Source organism: Sander lucioperca, chromosome 7, assembly GCF_008315115.2.
Source record: "Sander lucioperca isolate FBNREF2018 chromosome 7, SLUC_FBN_1.2, whole genome shotgun sequence".
In the NCBI taxonomy this organism is placed as follows: Eukaryota; Metazoa; Chordata; class Actinopteri; order Perciformes; family Percidae; genus Sander; species Sander lucioperca.
In genome coordinates, this window is record NC_050179.1 from 4954128 (window position 1) to 4974522 (window position 20395).

The window sequence follows — 20395 nt, forward strand, 5'->3', positions numbered from 1 at the left end:
GGGTGAAGTGCACCTCAGCTGTCAATTCTGAGGCAGAGGAGAGGATTGCTCATTATGAATTTTCTTGACAGAACGTCTAAGCAAAGTGTTTTGATAGGGACTGCCTGTTGTTGTTGTTGCTGCTGCTGTTCTGTTCCATAATAGGACCTATTGAGCAAAAGGTTTTGCTTGAAACAGACCATGCTGAATTAATGATTCAAAGCTGTTCTGTTATTTTAGCATACCACAGGTCACTTATTAGGGTTGGGTATCGTTTGGATTTTTACGATTCCGATGCCGAACCGGTACTTTTAAAACGATTCCGATTCCTAAACCGATTCTTGAAAAACTGAAAAATGACATCAAAGAAAGGCTCTTTTATAGATGTGGTAGCCGTAATATGCTTTTACGTCCGTTTTGGTGAGCCCAGAGGGAAAATATGGCATTTTAAAAGTAGCCTACATTTACGGTAGCTAGCTAACGGTAGACTACAGAGAAAGTGTGATATTTTTACGTCCGTTTCGGAGCGACAGAGGGAAAATATTTCAGTCGACACATTAAGTGGAAACAAATTGAGGAACCCAAATTTGCGTTCTAATCCGGTCCGATTCCTACCGGTTGCGTAGGAACCAATTCCATAGTGGAACCAGGTTTCGGTACCCAACCCTATCACTTATCCACCCCTGCATATCCACTTACACAAGTGTGGTACTAATCTCGAAAGAGGTTATGCGACTGGTTTTCTATTTTCATTGTAGTTTAGATCCTAAAGTCTTAGGTTCTCCTGTGGTTTGAAGGTTGAAGTTGCATCTCAGTTTAAGGCCTTTGATGTATATTGTAAGAGTAAGCAGCCTCTTGATAAGTCCTCTCCAGGCTGTGTTTTGAGAGAAGGTGTTTTGGGTGTTGTGTTGTTTTTTTCTGCAATGCTGTGTGGGGGAGGAATACTCCCTTCTCTCTCCTCCTCTCTCTCTCCCTCTCCCTCTCCATCTTCTCCTCCCTCTCCCAGCCCTCTCAGTGACAGCAGACCCCCTGCTCCTGTTTTTGTGACTCCAGCATAGCATTTAATGAGCTCAGAAGAATTGCACCACAGGAAGAGTGACAGCCCCTGGTCATGTTTTCACCACCAATCCTGCAGCTCTCCAATCACACCCACTCCTAAATGTATCTGTGAAGCCATAAATGTATTCCGTGAGCTTCTTCCATTTGAATAGTTTGGATATGCGTAACTAATGGATCTACGGGGGGATCTTAGGCAATAACAACAGCTTACCTGCAAACCAACTACCTTGTTACATTTTAAAATTGCCCACTGCCAAGCATTAGGCGTTCTTTCAATTAGAGTTAGGTTTTATTTTCCAAGTCCTCAAGAAAGAGCCAGTAATTTGACAGGACCCATTCACTGTGGGAAATCAATATGGAAGCACTCACTAAAAGGAGATTTTATTTTTGACATTATCCAAGCTTTAGCATGTGTAATATACCTCACACCTGTTTCCTGAGAGTATCAAAAGGCTAAGATGTCTTTAGTCCTATTGTATGATTGTTAGCTAGTATCATCTTAAGAGATAATTGGACAGTAACATGTCATCATATTCCTGAACTGTTCTCCAGTATGGCTGGACTGTCTGTGCTGCCATGTGCTGTTTTCAACTGTTGTTATGCGCCATCTATATTAACAGTGCTGTCGGTAAGTGAACAGACTTGGTGACGAGGTGAACTGCCACCTACTGCCAAAATAATCACCACTTATTTGGAATGTTTTTCTTTCACTTTTTAACGCCTATGAGTCTAAACACACTCCACACGGTCAGTACAGTCTGCTCTGCTGCAGGTTTGCCTTACCTTGCAGAAGACATGGGCTCCTATTGTTTTTATGAAATCCATTAACAAGACTGGAAGTCTAAATCCCCATAGCAGCCCCTTAAAGTGCCCATATTATGAAAAAAATCTCTTTTTCTAGGATTTGGGTTGTTATGTTGTATCTCTGGTGCTTCCACACACATACAAACTTTGAAAAAAATCCATCCATGCTGTTTAGAGTGAGATACAGTTTCTGAATGTGTCCTGCCTTCAGTCTCTGGGTGAGCTGTTCAAAATCAGCACGGCTTGTGACGTCACAAGCCGAAACGAGCAGGCTAAACGCAACCATTAGCTCGTAGCGTTAGCATGCTAATGCTAATGCTAGCATGCTACCTAGCAAAGCACTGCTACAACACACACAAGTTCACCATAATCTACAAAAGAACTATTTACATGTGCGCCCTCAGTTAGAAGTCTCCCAGCTAATCCTGCCTTGTAACTGACCGAAGTTGTAGAAACAGCCTTTCTTTTACTATCTATGGAGCTAGCTAGCTGACATGATCTACACCTGAGCTACTGAGCATGTGCAGTGCAATCAAAGATAGTACAGAAGAAGAAAAGAGGTCTCACTCTGTAGCTAAAACAGAGACCAGCTGAAAAGAGGATCTGCAGCAGTGAGAGAGAGCACTGCAGTACAACAAAAAGATGGTGTTTTTTGAAAATTAAACCATGTAAACCTATTCTGGTACAACCTTAAAATACAAGTATGAACCTGAAAATGAACATAATATGGGTGCTTTAAAGCCTGCAGTGTTCATCACACTTTATAATTTGAAACAGTGTAACAGAATGAACACACCCTAGATGATTCTGCTAGATCCTTAAGGGAGTAATAAAAATGTGAATTTGTCCTGAGGTTGGCCATAGAGGAAAGACCATGTGGTCATTAGATTCAAAAAGGTTTATCTCCTTGGAAGCTGCAAAACTGCTGAGCAAAGATCATGACAATCTGCCTACCAGTCCATGAGATACCTTGTGAGCACAAATGACAGTAAGGTGGAAGCAAATAAAAAAATCTCATTGATTGCTCAAAATAAAGACCTCATCTTTTAGGGAGTAGGAATGTCATTTGTATTGCCCATTGGTACTGAAATATTCAGACCTAACGTTGGCATCACTGCCAGGTTTATAAAAAAAAAAAAAAAAAAAGGATGCTGACCTAAACATCCTGCCATGGTGATGAGTAGAACAACCAGTCCATGTGCTGGTCTGCTGTTTTCACCCATCCGAAAGAAGGTTTGTATTAGAAAATTCAACTTCTTTGAATTTTTAAACCTCCTAGAAAATCCAGCAGAAAGTCGTACGTGAACCCAACAGATTTCAGACATCAGTGTAGCAGGGATTGACTCACTGAATGGCCTTTTGATGCAGCATTGGTGGGATCATCTGTTGGACTGTACAGACATTTAAACCTGCATCACTTCCCACCTCTACATCTTTCTTAGGATGGACTGATTCCCATACCTTATCTTTCCTCTCACTTGGAGCCAGTTAACTCACCACACAGCTTTTCCTTTTTTATATGTGACTTAGGCTTCTCTCCTCTATTCAAAGAACTACAAATCAAAAGCCAGCACACTACCCCAGCCTGAAAATCGTTTTTCCTTTGAACACATGCTCAAATGATTATGGTTACCATGCTTGTTGTTATACTTTTCAATTAAAATTATTACAGTACCTTCTCATACGTAATAAATGGTTGGTTTAATTAAAATTTTGGAATATCCTAAAACTAAGAGCAGTTTCTGGGCGAGCGTTGAAATGTCCTCTGTCTAGCAGCCACAACTAGCTGCTGGTTTGCTTGGAGCTCGTCCTGTATTGCAGCAACATGCCTACTGTATATCATTATCATACATTACCATTTCAGGTCTGAACAAGATGAGGGAGGATTGAAGAATAATTGTGTTTTTGGGCAGAACCCTTGTCTGTTTTGACCTAATATTTATCTGTCGCACATTTATGAAAATGTTTTTTTCTCTCTCTCTCTCTCTCTCTCTCTCTCTCTGAGTTTGACAATGGACAGTGAGTTGTATGCTGGATGATCTGGTCTGTGGGTGTGCTATTTATTTTTGCTGCAGTTCTGGTTTTGTTTTCTGAATGGTATCTGCAGTAGGTAATTCAGGCCGGAGAGTGACCCAGTTAAGAAGGCCATGTTTGTGTTTATAGCTGGCTCTGTCCTCTCATCTCTAGGACACTGTTCGACTTTGCTGCTGTAAGGTAGAGCAGCCCCACTCTGCCTGGGAAGCAGTGACAGACGGACGGATAGACTGCCCTGTGAAGTGTTCTCCTTTTCATGGATGCCAGGGTGGTCCTGCTGCACTTATGGGCAGTCCTTGTCCTCCTGATAGCAGAACTGAAGTGGATTGAAGCTGCAGAGGTCTACACCAACACCTGGGCTGTCCAGATCAATGGGGGGCCAGAGGAAGCCAACCACATCGCCAGGCAACACGGTTTCATCAACCACGGCAATGTAAGTCCTACTTACAGTATGTGTGCGTGCATGAATGAGTTTGTACACATGGAAGAGGCGTCTCTCATAGTTAACTATATCACTGCATGTGAGACTGTGTCCATACACAGCTATGGCTCGTAGGTGAACACTAATGTTACAAAACCGTTGTACATCAAAGCCGAGCATCAGAGAGCCAGACATGACCCCTCCAGGCAATCCTGTTTTTGCAGCAGACTGCGAAAAATGTGGCCTCCTCCTCTTCTTGTAGTTTAAGTGGGGCATACAAGACTTCCACACACACTGGCAGACTGGTTGTGTTTACGGAGGAGTGTCAGGAATAGACAGGAGTAAATAGGGCTGTTATTTCAGGGTCTCAAGGAAGGTTGTTCTATTTAATTATGATGTAGGTCATTTAGTTTTATTGCCACCACTATAACTTCTGTTTTTGGTATCGCCAAGTCATTTTAATTAAATGAGCCGTTGTGTCATACAATTTGCAGATAGGTGAGGTGAAGGAGAGGAAGGAGAGGGGGAAGTAGTAGTGACGTATTGTTCTTTCGGTGGTGTGTGAAGTTCCTTGAATATCAAAATGCTTCCAATGCTAAGCTTTTCCATATATATCAGCAGATGACAGTGAGTCGCTATTTGGTCCCCTCTACCCCTGTTACTCCACTTGAGACTTTACTTCATTTGCATTCGTCTTTGTGGAGCTGCCTGAGTGCTGCACACGCCAGTGAACAGCCTTCTGGATTACTTCTGAGGAATATGCGTAGGTGGTTCTGCATGTTGCCACCCCACTTCTCCCCCACCTCATAAAGAGGATTTTCTGAAAGAGGTTTGCAAAATCAATTCAGGCTTATCTTTGCTTTCTTTATTTTGTCAGATCTTTGTCTGGAGTGCAAGGCCAGATGTTTTTAGTCCACCTGATATCATCATAGAGAACAGTTGTCACATGGGTTTACAGCAATCTGGACAATATTTGATGTGTGTCATTATGTAATGCTCGTTATTGTCCACTGCATTATATTAAATTGTATCCATGTGACTTAACATTGAGCTTGTCTGACTTACATTCTTCTTGGATCTGGAGTTCATTTAGTATTGATCTGGATAGTTGCGGTTGTTCCTATCTTCCAAAAGTCTAAATGCATTGAACTGTGCATTGAAAGGAAGTGTGCTGCTGGGTGTAATGGCCCCCTAACAGACTTTTACTCTTAATTGCTTCTGAGAATTTTAGATGGAGAATCAATCTCTAGTATTAGTGAATTGGGTAAAATGGATTGTTAAATATTCTGCTCACAGAGCACACATACATATTCTAGACAACCACCCAGGGACACAATGCTGTAGAGCAAAAAAAAAAAAAGTCTCTCTTCCTCTGAATGAGGCACTTCTTCTTTTTCATATTCCCCTTATGTGATCACTTTCCCTAAAAAACTTTTATGGCTTTCTTTCTCCTGTTTATCTCTCCTTCCCTCATAGCACCCATACCACGAAGACCTCTCCAGACTCTGTTCTGTCAGTTAAACCACTAGATTAATGTGGAGATGTATAGTTTTGTTTTTCCCTATTTGTGATTGAGTCAAAGGAGTAGAGCTAGAAGCAGTCACAGGAACGAGTCTTTTAAGACAGCTGTCACTGAATCTCTAATGCCAGATGGCAGCTTGTCATTTTAGTGCATCTGACATTAAGCCGCTCAGGTCCCCAAACGGGAGTAAAGCCCCAAAGTGGGTCCTAAAAAAACCTAATCACCTCATTCCAGCCAACCAACAGTAGCTTTCTGTGATGGGTGCATGACACCACAGCCCACAAGATGCCTGTCTCCTTTACAGGTGTGCTTTTTTTTTTTTTTGCAGTTTTGATGTGAGAAGCAGATATTCCAACAGAAGATATAGAAGTTTAAAGAGGGTGAAAATGGATACTAGGAAAATAGGAGAGTAGGAAAGAGGGTAGAAAGAATTGAGATAATTGACAATTTCCCATTGGAAAAATATGAGTAAAAGTAAGACTTGTGGTAATAGCAGGATGATTGTGAGTGCGTGTGGGAGACGCTAAGAGAGTATGGTATTACGAACCGAAAAGCATCAGTGCAGGATGACTGAAAGTAAAATTTAGTATGATCCACTGTCTGAAATTAGATTATTTGTGAGTACATCTTCAGTCATTGTTTCCCAGAGGCACCCAAATATGTTTTATTTTAGTCTCCAGTCCCTGAGTGGGTGCTATGAGAGAAGGATGATCTATGCACAGTGTCCATGCTGTGACAGTACAGTGTGGGTCATGTGAGGGTATGGGTTTAACAAGGCTGGGGGCCTTATAGGGGAAATGGCTTAGTCATTTTCCCATCATCTTTGGTGGTTGTTCTACAGAGCAGGAGGTAATGGAATTTTTATCACTAATGTGATTACAGGATCATTACGTAACTGTTGATTTGTTCACTGCAGTGCTCAGAAATGCCTTATTGTCTTGGTGCGTCTTTATGTATTTGCAGATTCACTCATAATGTTTCAGCTTAATTTTATTTGAGTGGGCGTGAGGGGAAGAAAGCGTGTGTGTGTCTGAGTGGGTGTGTGTTTGCATGTGTTCAACACCAGGGTTTAAGTGTAAATGTCATCGAGACTTCCCAGTGTGCATTAGCATTTTACAAGTTGTCACGGAGGGTTGTTCTGTCTGTTTTTCTGTAATATGTTCAATAGCGTGTGCTTTTTTTCTTCCAATAATGCTTTTGTGTCTGCGTGGGAGTTCCAGGCCATGGTTTAGAGCTCAATGTCACGTTGTGTTCTTAGTGAGCCGAGTCAGAATCATTGTTTTTATGAGGATGGGCAGGCTCTGTGGGTGTTGACAGACTGAATCACCCCGCTCTGTGGAGTAGACATCTAATGCCAGAGCCTCTCTCTCTCTCTCTCTCTCTCTCTCTCTCTCTCTCTCTCTCTTTCTCTTTCTACATCTCTCCATCTGGGTCTCTTTCTATTTATAGCTAACTAACTCAAAAAAATTGGCTATAGTGTAATCTGAAATAAACAATACATAAGTTATCCGACTTCCCACCGACTGTTCCAGCGGCCGTGACCCTTTTCAAAAGTTGCCGGAAAACACTCCTCGGGCTCTTGTGTTACAGAGGTGACAGGAAATTTCCAGCTGGTGAGCAAATGTTTGATTGCAGTCACCCTGTGTTGGCTGATTGTTCTATAATATTCCTTAGAAATTCAATAGTCCTGCTGCAATTTCTCTCTTTTTCAGTCCAGTTTTCCAATTTCATACCATCACAGCCCCAAACACATACCCGCTCTGTGCTGGGTAGAATGTAATGCGCTCCAAGGCCATTGTCCATTACTCTGCACATGATACCTTGCCAACTGTGTGATGCACCAGCCAGCCAATTCTCTCTCGCGCGCGCTCTCTTTGTTGATTTAATTCAATTCAAATGAGGTGTATTGGCATGAAATGTAACAAAATAAACACATGAAATACATCTCACTCTTTTTCTCTTTCTCTCTCTCTCTCTCTCTCTCTCTCTCTCTCTCTCTCTGGTCTTATCTGGCTGTGTGAGCTGGTCACAGCACGTCAGGATTGAGTTCATGTTGTATTGCTTAAGAAATGACACGGATGCTTTCAAGAATGCACATTGCAGTTTGCTCTCTGGGCAAGGAGAGTTTAATTATTTTATATTCAAGTTTTATTTGTAAAGCGAGCTCCGTCGGGCTGATTGTATCAGATAGTGTCATTGCTTTTTGTTTGGCTTGAGTGTGATTGTGTGTTTTTGTGTATATGTGGCAGTTGATTTGTTTGGCTTGCTGATGATTTTGTCCTCATTTTAGGGTAATAGTTTATTTAAAGTGCTCGTATTATGCTTTTTGGCTCTTTCCCTTTCCTTTATTGTCTTATATCTTTTTTGTGCACGTTATAGGTCCATAAAGTCCACCCCAAAGGCACTTACCATCTCCAACAGAAAACACTGTTCACAAACTGCTCCAAACAGCTCTATTGTAGTCCAGCCTTTACTTCCGTGACGAACGTGCATCACTTTGTAACACACATTATAATGCTCACCTAGCTGCTAGCGTGGCACGCCCTCATACTCTGCTTCTGACTGGCTAGTAGTCCTTACCTAGCTACTGCGCATGTGCGACTCCCAACAAAGATGGAACAGAAGTGAGATGTCTCACTCTGTAGCTAAAACAGAGAGCTCAACACACAGGGTGAAAAGAGGAGCTGCAGCAATGTGCAGCACAACAAAAATATGGTGTTTTTTGAAAATTAAACCATGTAAACATATTCTGATATAACCTCTAAATACAATTATGAACCTGAAAATGAGCATAATATGAGCACTTTAAAGGAAGATTAAAAAGTATCTCTCTCTCGCTCTAGTTCTCTATCTCCGTCTCTGCCTGTTGTTTTCCCTCCAGTGCATACATGTTCTGAGATGTTTATATCCTCACTCTTCGCCATTCTAGTTTCTCATAAACCCATACTACACTGTTCTGCAGCAATGCCTGCACTTGCAGTATTTGCTGTCTTCTATTCCCCCAGGACTTTGAAGGAAAAATAAGGAGTGCCTCTGAATAAAAGCTGTGAAGTCTTGCCGTTGGCACTAACGAATCCCAATAGAAAGAGTCTCCAGAGGTGCTAATACTTTATAATGGTACCAGGAGATTATTTTAAGAAAGAGAAGATTCTTTCTCATTTTTTGCTCTGTCACACTAATGTCCCACTTTTGTTCATTTTTTTTTTTTATAAGTAAACATTTTGTCACTGCAATAAATGTTCATTTTTGGAGGATTTAAATGCATCTTCTTAGTTAATGCAGAAGTGATTAATCTCATATTGTTTGTTCCCCAATGTAAACAAGCGCCCATATTCATATTTTGAATTTACTGGCAAGCCACTGGATATCTGTACTTGACCGAAATAACCCAGTACTAAGTAGTATCGGAAATTCTCTGGTCAAACGATACCTCAATTCGATCCTTTTTGTTCCCAGATCGCATTTTACGCAACTGAATGCTTTGATTCACATGATGCAAAGTATTTTATTTGTTCGGTATCACAAGGTTACTGGTATTGGTACTGGTATTGTCATTTTCTTCAATTTGTGAATACTTTGTAAAATTGAAATGAACTTGAATGGTCATTTTAGTCAGAACTTTAGTCAGAGCTTTTGTATTTTGTAATTTATAATAATAATATATATTAAAATAATAATAAACATGTGGCAGAGTGAATCCTTTGGATGAACTGTATCTGTGGATCTTAGTGACTACCTTACTTATGGACCAGTAAGCCTATCCTCAGCCGGGGGTTTTCACAAATTGTGAAGCTGATTTAGATTTGCTAATCATTTTTGCAAATAAAATGCTGGATTCATATCAAGATATTTTAATTTTCATGGAAACCTTCAAAAAATCAACAATAATTTGACGGCCCCTCTCAGTAACTCTGAGGACCCCCTAGGGGTCCCTGACCCCTTGTTGAAGATCTGTGGACTAGTAGTTATAACTCTCTTGTTATTTCCTTCTTCCAAAACAGCCTGGAGTTGAGTTTTCATTAAAACAAAATTATGACTGGTGTGTTAACTGCATGCCAAATTAATCAGAGCACACAAGGCCATGCGACTGGTTGTCGACAAGCATTTAAAAAGCTACTTTTTAAATGGAGTCCGACCATAGAGTGTAAATAAAGAGGTTACTGCTACATCGCTTCCTGATTTCCCAAAATACCTGAGGCCCAAATCACAGAACACTTGTGCGTTAATTGCACGTCAAAAAGATTAGTGGCGTTAAAAGGAATTTGCTTTAAGTCATTATTATTATCACGTTCATTTGTGTGTGTGAGTGTATATGTGTGTGTGTGTGTGTGTGTGTGTGTGTGTGTGTGCATTTGTTTTTGTGATGGTTAGTTATCTTAGGGTTTAGTTTAACCTTCTTGCTCCTGCTTACTGCCTTACAGTCAAACTATAAAACATTTGTGACTGTCTGCCCGCTGGCACACCAATCTACAGCCTGTTCTGGCATTAGGTTGCCATGGAGAAATTTGCCAGCATATTATTTGCAGTAGATTGACTCAGTGTTGGGAGATTGCGGGGTCATTTCTGTTGGCAATACATTACTACACACATAGTTCTCAAGGCCACTTGGCATTTAAAGAAGGTAATCCTCTTTCTATTGGTGTTTGTACTTAATTATGACTTATCTTCCTGTGTTTATTGTTACCTTTCTTTCTTTAAATATGTGGCATTCAGTTAATACTTTTAAGTAGGGCTGTCAAACGATACATTTTTTTAAATAGCTGAATTTCTATAGTTAATCGCGATTAATCGCATGTTTTATCACATTATTAAAATTCTATTATTTTGCATTTCAGAACTCTTTTTAAGTACATATTAACAATGGAAAGCCATCCTTACCAGTGTATCTTGATTGGGAATCAGATGAATGCAAGGAAAGTTACTTAATGAACTTGACTTTAAGATTTGTATTTGTTTATTATTTATTTACTGTAAACAAAAGAAAAATGTGTGAATCTGTCATTATTGCACAATTCCTCCAAGTACCTAACTAAAAAACTAAAAATCCCTATCCTTACCAGAGTCAATATAGTGTGCAGTAACTCCTAAATAATGTTGATTACTCACTGACTGTCCAGTGATCACCAGTTAATGAGACAGCGTTTGCACTTTGCAGCAGTTCCAGTTTAGCTGCTTTCTCCCTGGAGTACAGGCTGTGTATGGTGAAACTACTGTCCCCCTCAATGGCAATGTATAAGACGGGTCAGAACATGCCAACTGTAGTACTTCTTTAAGACCCGAGTCTTCTACGATGCTGACAGGTCTGCATTTAGTTGCCACCCATTTCGCAAGAGCTGTAGTAATTTTTTTGGAATTGGTTTCATCAACAGGTCGGCGAGTAGCACTCTGTGTGAGTGCTAGTGCTTTGCCTGAGCCCGCTAGCATCAACCTGAGTCACGTTAACTGTACTACTATGCTTAGCTCGTAGGTGGTAGCTCAAGCTTGACGTGCTTTGTGATATTTTAATTCGGCTTTACACAATGTGCATATGGCTTTCGACTTGTCTAAGAGCCTCCGTGAGTTTTGGAAAATAAAAAACACCATTCAGAGTTGCGTTGCTGCTGTCTTTCTCCATCATGCCTGCAGCCTGCAGCAGTAGGATGTGTTACGAGGGAGTATAGCTTGATGATAAGTAAAGGTGCAGCAAAGGGTCAAAGTAGTAGCCTGTTAGAAACGACGCGAAGCCGAGTGAAGTGTAAATGGCGGCATGCGTTTAAAAAAATGTACGCGTTATGCTCAGCCCTTAATCGCATCACGATTAACGCGTTAATGCTGACCTACTTTTAAGTATGTCAAATCAATTTGGACACAGCTTAGTCTCTTTTTTTTTTACAGGTATATGTGTTGTTTTATACCTGCATCCCTACTTTCTTTCCTTTGTGCTCTCTCTCCCCCCTCTTTCTGTTGTCCTCTCCCTTTCTTCACCCTCTACATTCCACTTTATTTCAGTGTTTGCTGATCTGAGTGAAGTGTGCCTCCTCGTCCCAGAGCTGTCTCTCATTTAAATGCACCACTTCATTATATGGAGCTTGCAGTCACAGACCTTTTAGCTGTTTCCAAAAATGTCTCAAAGAAATGGGTTGGTGTGGTGCCAGAGATTTGCAGAAAGCATTACTCAAAACATGCTCAAAAGGCTGGTTTAACGAATCTTTGACCAATAAAATTCTAGTTACGCCTTCTACTAACAGTGCATTGTAACAAGTTTGCAGTCAGGTTTTGGACTGGAAGAGAAGGAAGGTTAGAAAGACGGTTGTTGTTTTCATGGTAACGGTGGTTGGATGACTCTAAGAGCAGACAGTATAGATCAAGTGTGTGGAAAAGGATAAAGTCTATCAGGCTGCTCTCTGTTCCTCTGAGATATGGAGCCAGCCATGCGTGTGCATTGTCTGCCTCCATTCAGGTCTCTTTTCTTTAGGGAGGTCTTTTTTAAGACTACTCACATTTATAATCTGCCCATTATTGACTTAGGATGGCTTTGAGTAAATTGAAGATGGAACTTTCCTTTTTATAAGGCATTGACTTTTGTACACAGGGAATAATGTAACGCCAATGTAATTCAGCCTTGACTGCAGATACAATAGCCACCACTTTGCAAGTTTGTGTTCTTCTTTGGCTGCAATATTTCTGATTGTACCCATTAAATATTAATTTTTACATTACAATTGATCCAGTTTGTCCAAGAACTCTTAGAGTATGTTCATGATCTTGGGAGTCATGTAAGGATAAAGCTATTGAAGAGCTCTTTCAGTTTCTCAGTTTACATTAACAAATTTCTCTTTCTGTCTACGTGTGCATCACTGCATATGTATTATTGACCTCACTGAAAAAAAATGCTAATGTAATGCAATTCAATAAAAGAGCCTGATAACAAATGACATTTTTAATGCTTATACGCCTAATGTTGTTTTGTTGTGATGGTTAGAATGGTGTTTTTTCACCTGTATAATAAGTTAAGAGGTTTTAGTTTGTGTTGTTGATTTGAAGAGGTAGGGTTAGACTGACTTACCTTTAGATAGTCTGGATCACGTGAAGTACATTTCCAAGATAAAGCCTGACATCAACACGCCGGATGTCAGGCTTTGCCCCTCACTTTCTGCTCTCTTAGTGTTGCCGTTCTCGAAATCCCTTCGATACAGGAAACAACATCCTTCGAGCTAGTGAGCTACACGCTGAAAATGGCAAGTTTTAAAGACAATTTCGATTGTGCAATAAGACAGGCCTGCTTGGTTCTTTCGGTGAAGGATTGTAAAGATTTACAAAGAATATGTTAATGGCATTTACTCTCTAACTGGGGCATTTTGTGACCGATTGGCGGGAATTGCTATGGACGAAGTACACACAGCGATAGCGTTACATTGGTAAGAGCAAATTACGTTTAACCATGTATCCAGCTAATTTAAATAGCTCACGTTACTGTATTGTGTGAACAGTTAACTTCATTTAATATTTTATGTGAGGTTTTCTTTTGCGGGGTTCAAATGTTCCACCAAAACAAGTTCCTTCCCAAGACTATTTTGCAAAGCCACCGTTGCTGCATCCGGAGACAATTGTGGTTGGTTTAAAGAAATGCAAAAAACCAGAGCATTTTTTTATCCTATCCCAGAATGTATGTGTGGTGTAACCAGAGCTATCTCCACAGCGCTGTATAGATAGGTCTGGCAACGTGAGAGTACTTTTGGAAAATAGGATCTCAAAATGCATTACACTGTTGAATCAACGCTTCTCTGGCATCGTCTTTTCACAATTTTAAGTTTCAGAAAGGTAGTACTACTATTTTATTACATACAGCTTATTATGATATTATTCCTTGTTGGTTCTCCTCACTGAATGTTCCTGAAAGATCCTTTGCAATGGAGAGGGGCTATATGTATTGAGCAGACTATTAGAAGTATAAATCTGATCTAATCTATGCGTGTGCAGGTCCTGAATGTGACATTCACACAAATCCTTGGCTGTTGCATATTTTTACTCAGAGCAAATGCAACTGTCAGGGTGTATGCCTGTACCGGGCATGCAGCATTCAGCCACAAATTACAGAATAGTAATTTACAGTTTAAAAGTTGGCTGCATAACATTTGTTTTGGTTCAGTGGCTCAGGCTTGAGAACTCCATCATGTCAGAGTGTCTACAGACAATATCACTGCAAAACACTTTGAGAAGCACTGCCTCTGAATTGCTCTGGATGCTCATTGCATCAATGCTTTAATTATAAATTATGTCAATTTAATGCATTGATCTGCTAAAAGAAATAATCAAATTACTCCGGCTTTAGCAATAATCAGTATGAAACATTTGCAAGATGCAAAGATCAAAATGAAATGAAACTACTCACTCTATTGCCATATAAACTATAAATGCTAAAACTCTAATAATAATAATAATAATATAACTACTGCTAAGGTACTGCTGCTGCCGCCGCTGCAGTACAAGTAATATTACTGCTCAGAGTAAAATGTGTGCCGAACCCTGTTTGGGCAGTATAAGTTGTGTGCATTTTTTTTACCGATTTTATAATCAGTGTTACTGAATCAATTTGTGTTTCCCAAAATTGAACTAAATCACATCAAGAAGGAAAAATAAGAATAAGCCCTCTTAAAGCAAATTGCCAGCTTGAGTGATTAAATTACATCAATGTCGAGCCAGTAATCTACACACTGGGGCTGCACGATATGAGGAAAATATGCAGTATGTGATAATGTCGCGATAACGATATTACTTGCAATAAATAAACCAATATTAAAGTGTATTCAGTTATGCTGCTTTCAGTATTCTGCTAAAATACAACAAATTGCTTGTTGAATTTAAAACAAATGAAGGGAAATCATGTCCAACATTCTTTTAGTGAACAAATTGAACACTGAATTGAATATAAAAGTCACCACTAAAAAAATGTATAACAGTTACATTTCAAAGTGCAGTTTTTTTACTGATATTTTCTTTCAACTAACACAAAAAATCTCTTGAGTGTCTTTCGCGATATGTTGCAGCCTTTCACAATGTGTTTATTTCGGCAGTTAATATCGCGATGACGATTAAAAAACTATATTGTGCAGCCCACACATACTAAGCATTTTTTTAATGTCTGAAAAAAGTGTCTTTCTCTGCAGTTCTACTGTAGTCCTGGGAGTTCATCCCTTATCCTGCCCACAGGTTAAAAAAAGACCAATGCACAGACCTTGAGTCAGCCTTGGGCTCTCCACATTGGGAATAACCATAGGCATACTGCATACCAAACAACAGGACTGTTCAAGCAATGCGAGCAAAGAGTTACTCACTGCTCAGTACAGACTGTACTAACATAGTGCAGTCAGATGACATTTCTCTTCCCTGATCCTGGCTTTGAGAATATTATTAGAAATGTAATATGAAGGGGTATCAAGAAGGGCACAAATGAAAATAACAATTCGAAATAAAACAATACAGTTATAGGTGATGGGGGAAAATTATTACCCAGAGGGGCGAGTGAGGGATCAGATTAGTGCTCAGCCAGTATTACATTCTGCTGGGAGAATCTCTGAAAACCTCTTTTTTTTTATCCCAGCTCCACTACACAAAGCCTACAAGTGTACCAACAGTAATTTCATTTGACTGTGACTGAGGACACGAGACAAGTTATTAAGAAGTTATTAGTTTTTTTTTCCTGCTGTGTGCCCACACTCTGCCTATCATAAAATGGCATATTTGGATAACTCACAATGATATCTTTTATTTGACATTTTAGCATTTCATTTTTAAATTTCATATCCTGTTTGGATGCCTGTATAATGCCTTGGATTTTTCTTTTTTGTATGTGCAACCAGTCAATTTGGCATGAATATTTTAAGACCACATTAAATTCAGCTCCGTGCACAGAGTTCATTTTAATGAAAGGGAGTTATGGCCAGAGGTTCAGCAGGGGTCTGTGGTTGAATGTTTGCATTGCATTTATAACGCTTAAGAGTTTTCTTTTAATTTGTGGAGATATTGATACCACCCCAGCAGTAATGAAATACTGGAGTTAAATGTATTTTGCCCGTAGTTCAGAAACGTACTGGGGCTGTGAATTGAAGCAAATCCTATATACTTACGCACATATTGCGCACATATTGCCTTGGAAACCCTTCTGTGGTACATGCACATCCGTCTCACTACATAACACAAGATCTCAAGTGCCAAATGAGGCATCTCACTGCATGTCAGGGCATTTCAATTATGGATTTCCAATGCACGTACTATTTCTGGTTTTTGACATCTGGGATGTTCCACAAGAGACTGGTGCAGCAATCAAGAACCAGCATGCCATTTTTATGTCTTTAATGTAAGAAAAAAGAAGTATTACCTTTCTTTTGGATCATACAAATGACCTTCTCTGTTGTGTTTCAGGGATTGTGTAGGAAGGAAAAATAATGTATTAATTATTCATTAATAAGTAAAAGACAAATCAAGTAAAACTTTTGTCAACCGGCACATAAAAATCTGCAATGATGTATTGTCTTACACAGGCCAAGCCCAAGACCATGGTCCATGAGCTTTTTCCCTCTGTTTTTTTTCTCTTTATCCTCAAGAAAAGTCTGACAAGATATGAAAAATGTGATACCAGAAAAAGTTGTGCAGAGCAAAGTGTACTTTGTACTGCTGTAAAAGTAAAAAATATGACCTTTTGAGGAAAGCAGAATGGAGAAGTAAAAGGTCTGCGAGTCTGGAGATATCAGGCTTGCCTCTGAAGCGTGACTCTTGGTCAATTGCGGGCTGATGCGATTTAGCTGAGACAAGACAGAGAGTGATGGTGAAATAACAAGGCAGCTGGGCCTCCCGGACTCAGGCACTGTCTGATTCAGGTAGCTTCTTCCTGGAGTTTTTTCACAGTCAATCATACATTATTTAATTACAAAATAAAAGCAAACAGTCCAAAGAATAGATCTTTATATTTCATTCATGAATAGCGTCCTGATTTATATACATATAGATTAAAGTTACTCTCTAAAATACAGTATATGGGTTTTAAGTCAAACTATGAACATTTGTTTAATTAGTGGCTAACGATCCATGTGCAGCCGTTAGAGAGTTCTTCTGTATGAGTGCATGGGTGCTGTCATGCAGATCCTTACCCAGAGATTGGGAGTTGTGTTAGGTAGTTACAGTATAAGACTGTCAGCTCATTCTCAGCCTGAATAATGAAGAACGAGTATCTCGAAGAATGACTGTTCAAGGCCGAGGATGAATGCAGAATACTTTTGCAGTGTTCCTCTCCATTTTCATTCTCTTTTCCAATCCTTTCTGGGCAAAGACAGAGCACCGAGCCGCATGAGCAGTTCTGTCTCAAATTTAAACGATGCAAAGGTTCTTCAATTGTATTCGCTAAAATAAAACTGACATGAAAGAATGGAGCAGCTGACCCAGAACATACCAGGGGCTTTTTGTTCAAAATGGCACTTACAATCTTCTGGCTCTTAGCTCTTGATAAAGAGTTTGTCTCAGATATACAGTGATTTCAGCTGTGGAAAACGGGTTCCATAGGGTAATAGTTTATCTGATGCAGTACGTTCTGTTCATTCACATGAATACTTTAGCCCATGATAACCCTAACCCTTGTAACTCCAAATCTACTTTCTCTCCAGCGCGCAGAGGTCTACGCTAACTTAAACATATTTTTATTTTTAGTCTGTTTTCATTAACTGATAAAAGAAATACAATTTCCACACATCTTGATTTACACTTTTATTCCAGAGACTGGACAAGAATTTATGTATACTTCATGGTCATAATAAGGAGTAATGCACCAACTACCTAAATCTCCCCATTAAGAGGTTGGATAGAATAGGGTGTACTATAAATTTTTAGACGACGTTATACAGTAATGGGAAAGATGACTGCAATTTTTACGACTATTTTTTGTATACACTTGTAGCTGTTGTAAAGCTATACCCCCGTCATACATCTGTCCTCCATCTGTGCTGCATTAGCTCTGCAATGGAGGCTGCAGGCTGTTCAATCTCACATGTTGTACATAGGAGCGAATTGGGAGTGTTGTAATACAGAACTCTGAATTTTTCAAACAGCACATTGTAGCAGTGGAGTAGTTCCACTTAGCCAGACAATAGTACATACATGCATGTCATAACAATGTAAAGTAATGGCACGGCTGAACCCATATTTAAGCTTGCATGATGCACGTTTATTAATCAGGCAAACAGTCACTATAATCATAGCAGGCTTATCATGATGTGTCCACCCTTCTAAAGCAGTGTAGCGGTGGAGTGAATTTTGTTGAAGGATGACAATTGTGAAGATTCCTTATCAAGCTATTAATTTTAAGGCACCATAGAGGCTGTAAAAAAATGACTGAAACTATTTTTCCTCAGCTTCATCATATTGTAAGCCTAATGGCATTCTTCTGCCAGCTCAATTGGTGTTTTGTGTTATGGGAGGATTGAAAAATGAATGGCGCAACACACCAGACTGCCTCGATCCAGCCTTTAGAAAATGTCTGTGTCTCTAGTGTTACAGATGCATGGCAGGAAATTGGAAAACAAAATGAGGTTAAAAAAATATATTAAGGTTCCCAGGGTGTTAATCCGTTGTTCTGTTTTGCAGAAAGCCTTCTCACTATGCTTCCGTCCTAAGCGTAATAGAAAAAGTCCTAAAAGTGGTAGTTGCATGATGGAGCTTACCAGAATGCTTCAGCCATTTATCATTGTTATGAAGGCTATCATGGGACCTTGCACAAGAGTCCTTTATAATAAGTGCTGTGTTCTCTCATATTTTCAGTGCTGCCACACAAATGCATACATACACCCCACACTGCATTAGATTTATATAAGCCTGCTACAATATGATGTCTTTAAACTCTTACATCATAAATAAAAACGTCCCATGGCTGAACTCTATTTTCCCCCTCACACAAATAATTGTTTTCTAAATCATCTTCCAATTATTTTTCTCTTCTCCCCTCCTGTTTGGGTTTTGTTATAAAATGATTATAGAAGTTTGGTCTTTAAATCCTCGCTTCTACTGATCACACTGTATTGTGTTGAGATGAAATGGTTGTAAATGCCATGCCCTTTGCAGCGAAGGGATGTTTTGCCTTGAATAGCACCATAACAACGCTTATCCAGGCTTGGCTGAATGTCATGGGAAAAAGCCCACTTTAATAGCTTAATTTATGCTTAATCATTAAATAATCTGACCATTGTCTCAACAACACCGTCACACAGTGAAATTATTAAATGAAGTGATCAAATAATCAACTCTGGAGTGGAACGTGGGTGGAAGTCACGAGTTCACTAATGTATAAGCATAGCTATAAATTATATAAGATGTATGTTTATGTAACACTCATACATATGAGTGTTTTCTTACTTTCTTGCCTGCCTTTAAGTAAGTGGCAGCGAACCTTTAATCACACTGCACAACAGTCCTTAATTGTTACCTCTTTACAAGATTCTGTATGCACGCAGCAGTGATCGTTTTTCCCTGTAACACTTTTTTTTAGTTTGAAATGTGCCTTTTTTTTTTTCTTCTTTTTTTTTTAAGACTATGTTTTTGGGCATTTTCGGCCTTTATTTGGATAGAACTGCAGAAGACATGAAAGGGGAGAGAGAGGGGGGGAATGACATGCAGCAAAGGGCTGCAGGTCGGAGTCGAACCCGGGCCCGCTGCGTTGAGGACTAGACCTCTATATATGGGCGCCCGCGCTACCAACTGAGCTATCCGGGCGCCCGAAATGTGCCTTTTTTAATGGCAGAAGGGATGAGAGTGTTAAGTGACCACATATTAATTACAATTTTAGTTTGATGTTATTAATAAGTCATAGTACGAGTACACATGCTTACACAGATGATATGAGTCTGTATTTGTCTTGCCTTTTGTTTCTGAAGCATTTGTGCAGTGACTCATAGCAGTCCAGCACTTTTAACTGCTTCACCGTCACATCAGGTTTGGGCACAAAGCCAGCTCCCGTACAGAGGTTATTTCAGGCACTCATGAAACTATGCAAAGCTCACACTCCCATTCTCAATACAAAGAGTTCTTCTTAAACTCTATGTTTCAATGTCCTTAACTGTCTGTGCTTCTTAAGTTCAAGGAAAGGGCTTAATGCTCCATGAATTTGAACGAGATTTGGTTCAAAGTCACACCCCTCCACTCTTGTAGTTGGCTTGCTCTTCTAGTTCCATGGCCGCTGCACGTTCTGGGCCCCTCTCGGTAAACGAATACAGGCAGCTTGAGTCTTTCTTTTTGAGCTATGAGGCCACCGTGAATGATCTACCTTTTTTTCTGGTGTACGCAAGCAATGTAAGAATAGGTTGTTATTGGACTGTATCACATAATACAATTCTTTCAATTCAAACCACAATATAATTGAAATACTATGTATTAGTATTAGATCTGTGGAAGTAGATACTACTTTGATCTTGTTTTCCTCACATCTAGATACAGAGAAAAACACTTTATATGGTTCAGGCAAAATTCACTTGTTTTTTCCCCATAGTCTTAAATATTAGATTTAAAAGGTAAACGTTTTAATAAATAACAAACATCAGACTGAAATATAAATATAA

At 39.6% G+C, this 20395-nt stretch overlaps 1 protein-coding gene across 1 annotated transcript in view; it reads left to right on the forward strand.

Annotated features, from left to right (window-relative positions):
* furinb (furin (paired basic amino acid cleaving enzyme) b) overlaps positions 1 to 20395 on the forward strand; it is a 79488-nt gene that overhangs the window by 3486 nt on the left and 55607 nt on the right. The window contains exon 2 of the mRNA XM_031282552.2: positions 4030 to 4309. Within this exon, the coding sequence (XP_031138412.1) occupies positions 4133 to 4309 (177 nt within the window). The 5' untranslated portion in view covers positions 4030 to 4132. The remainder of the gene's footprint in view (positions 1 to 4029; positions 4310 to 20395) is intronic.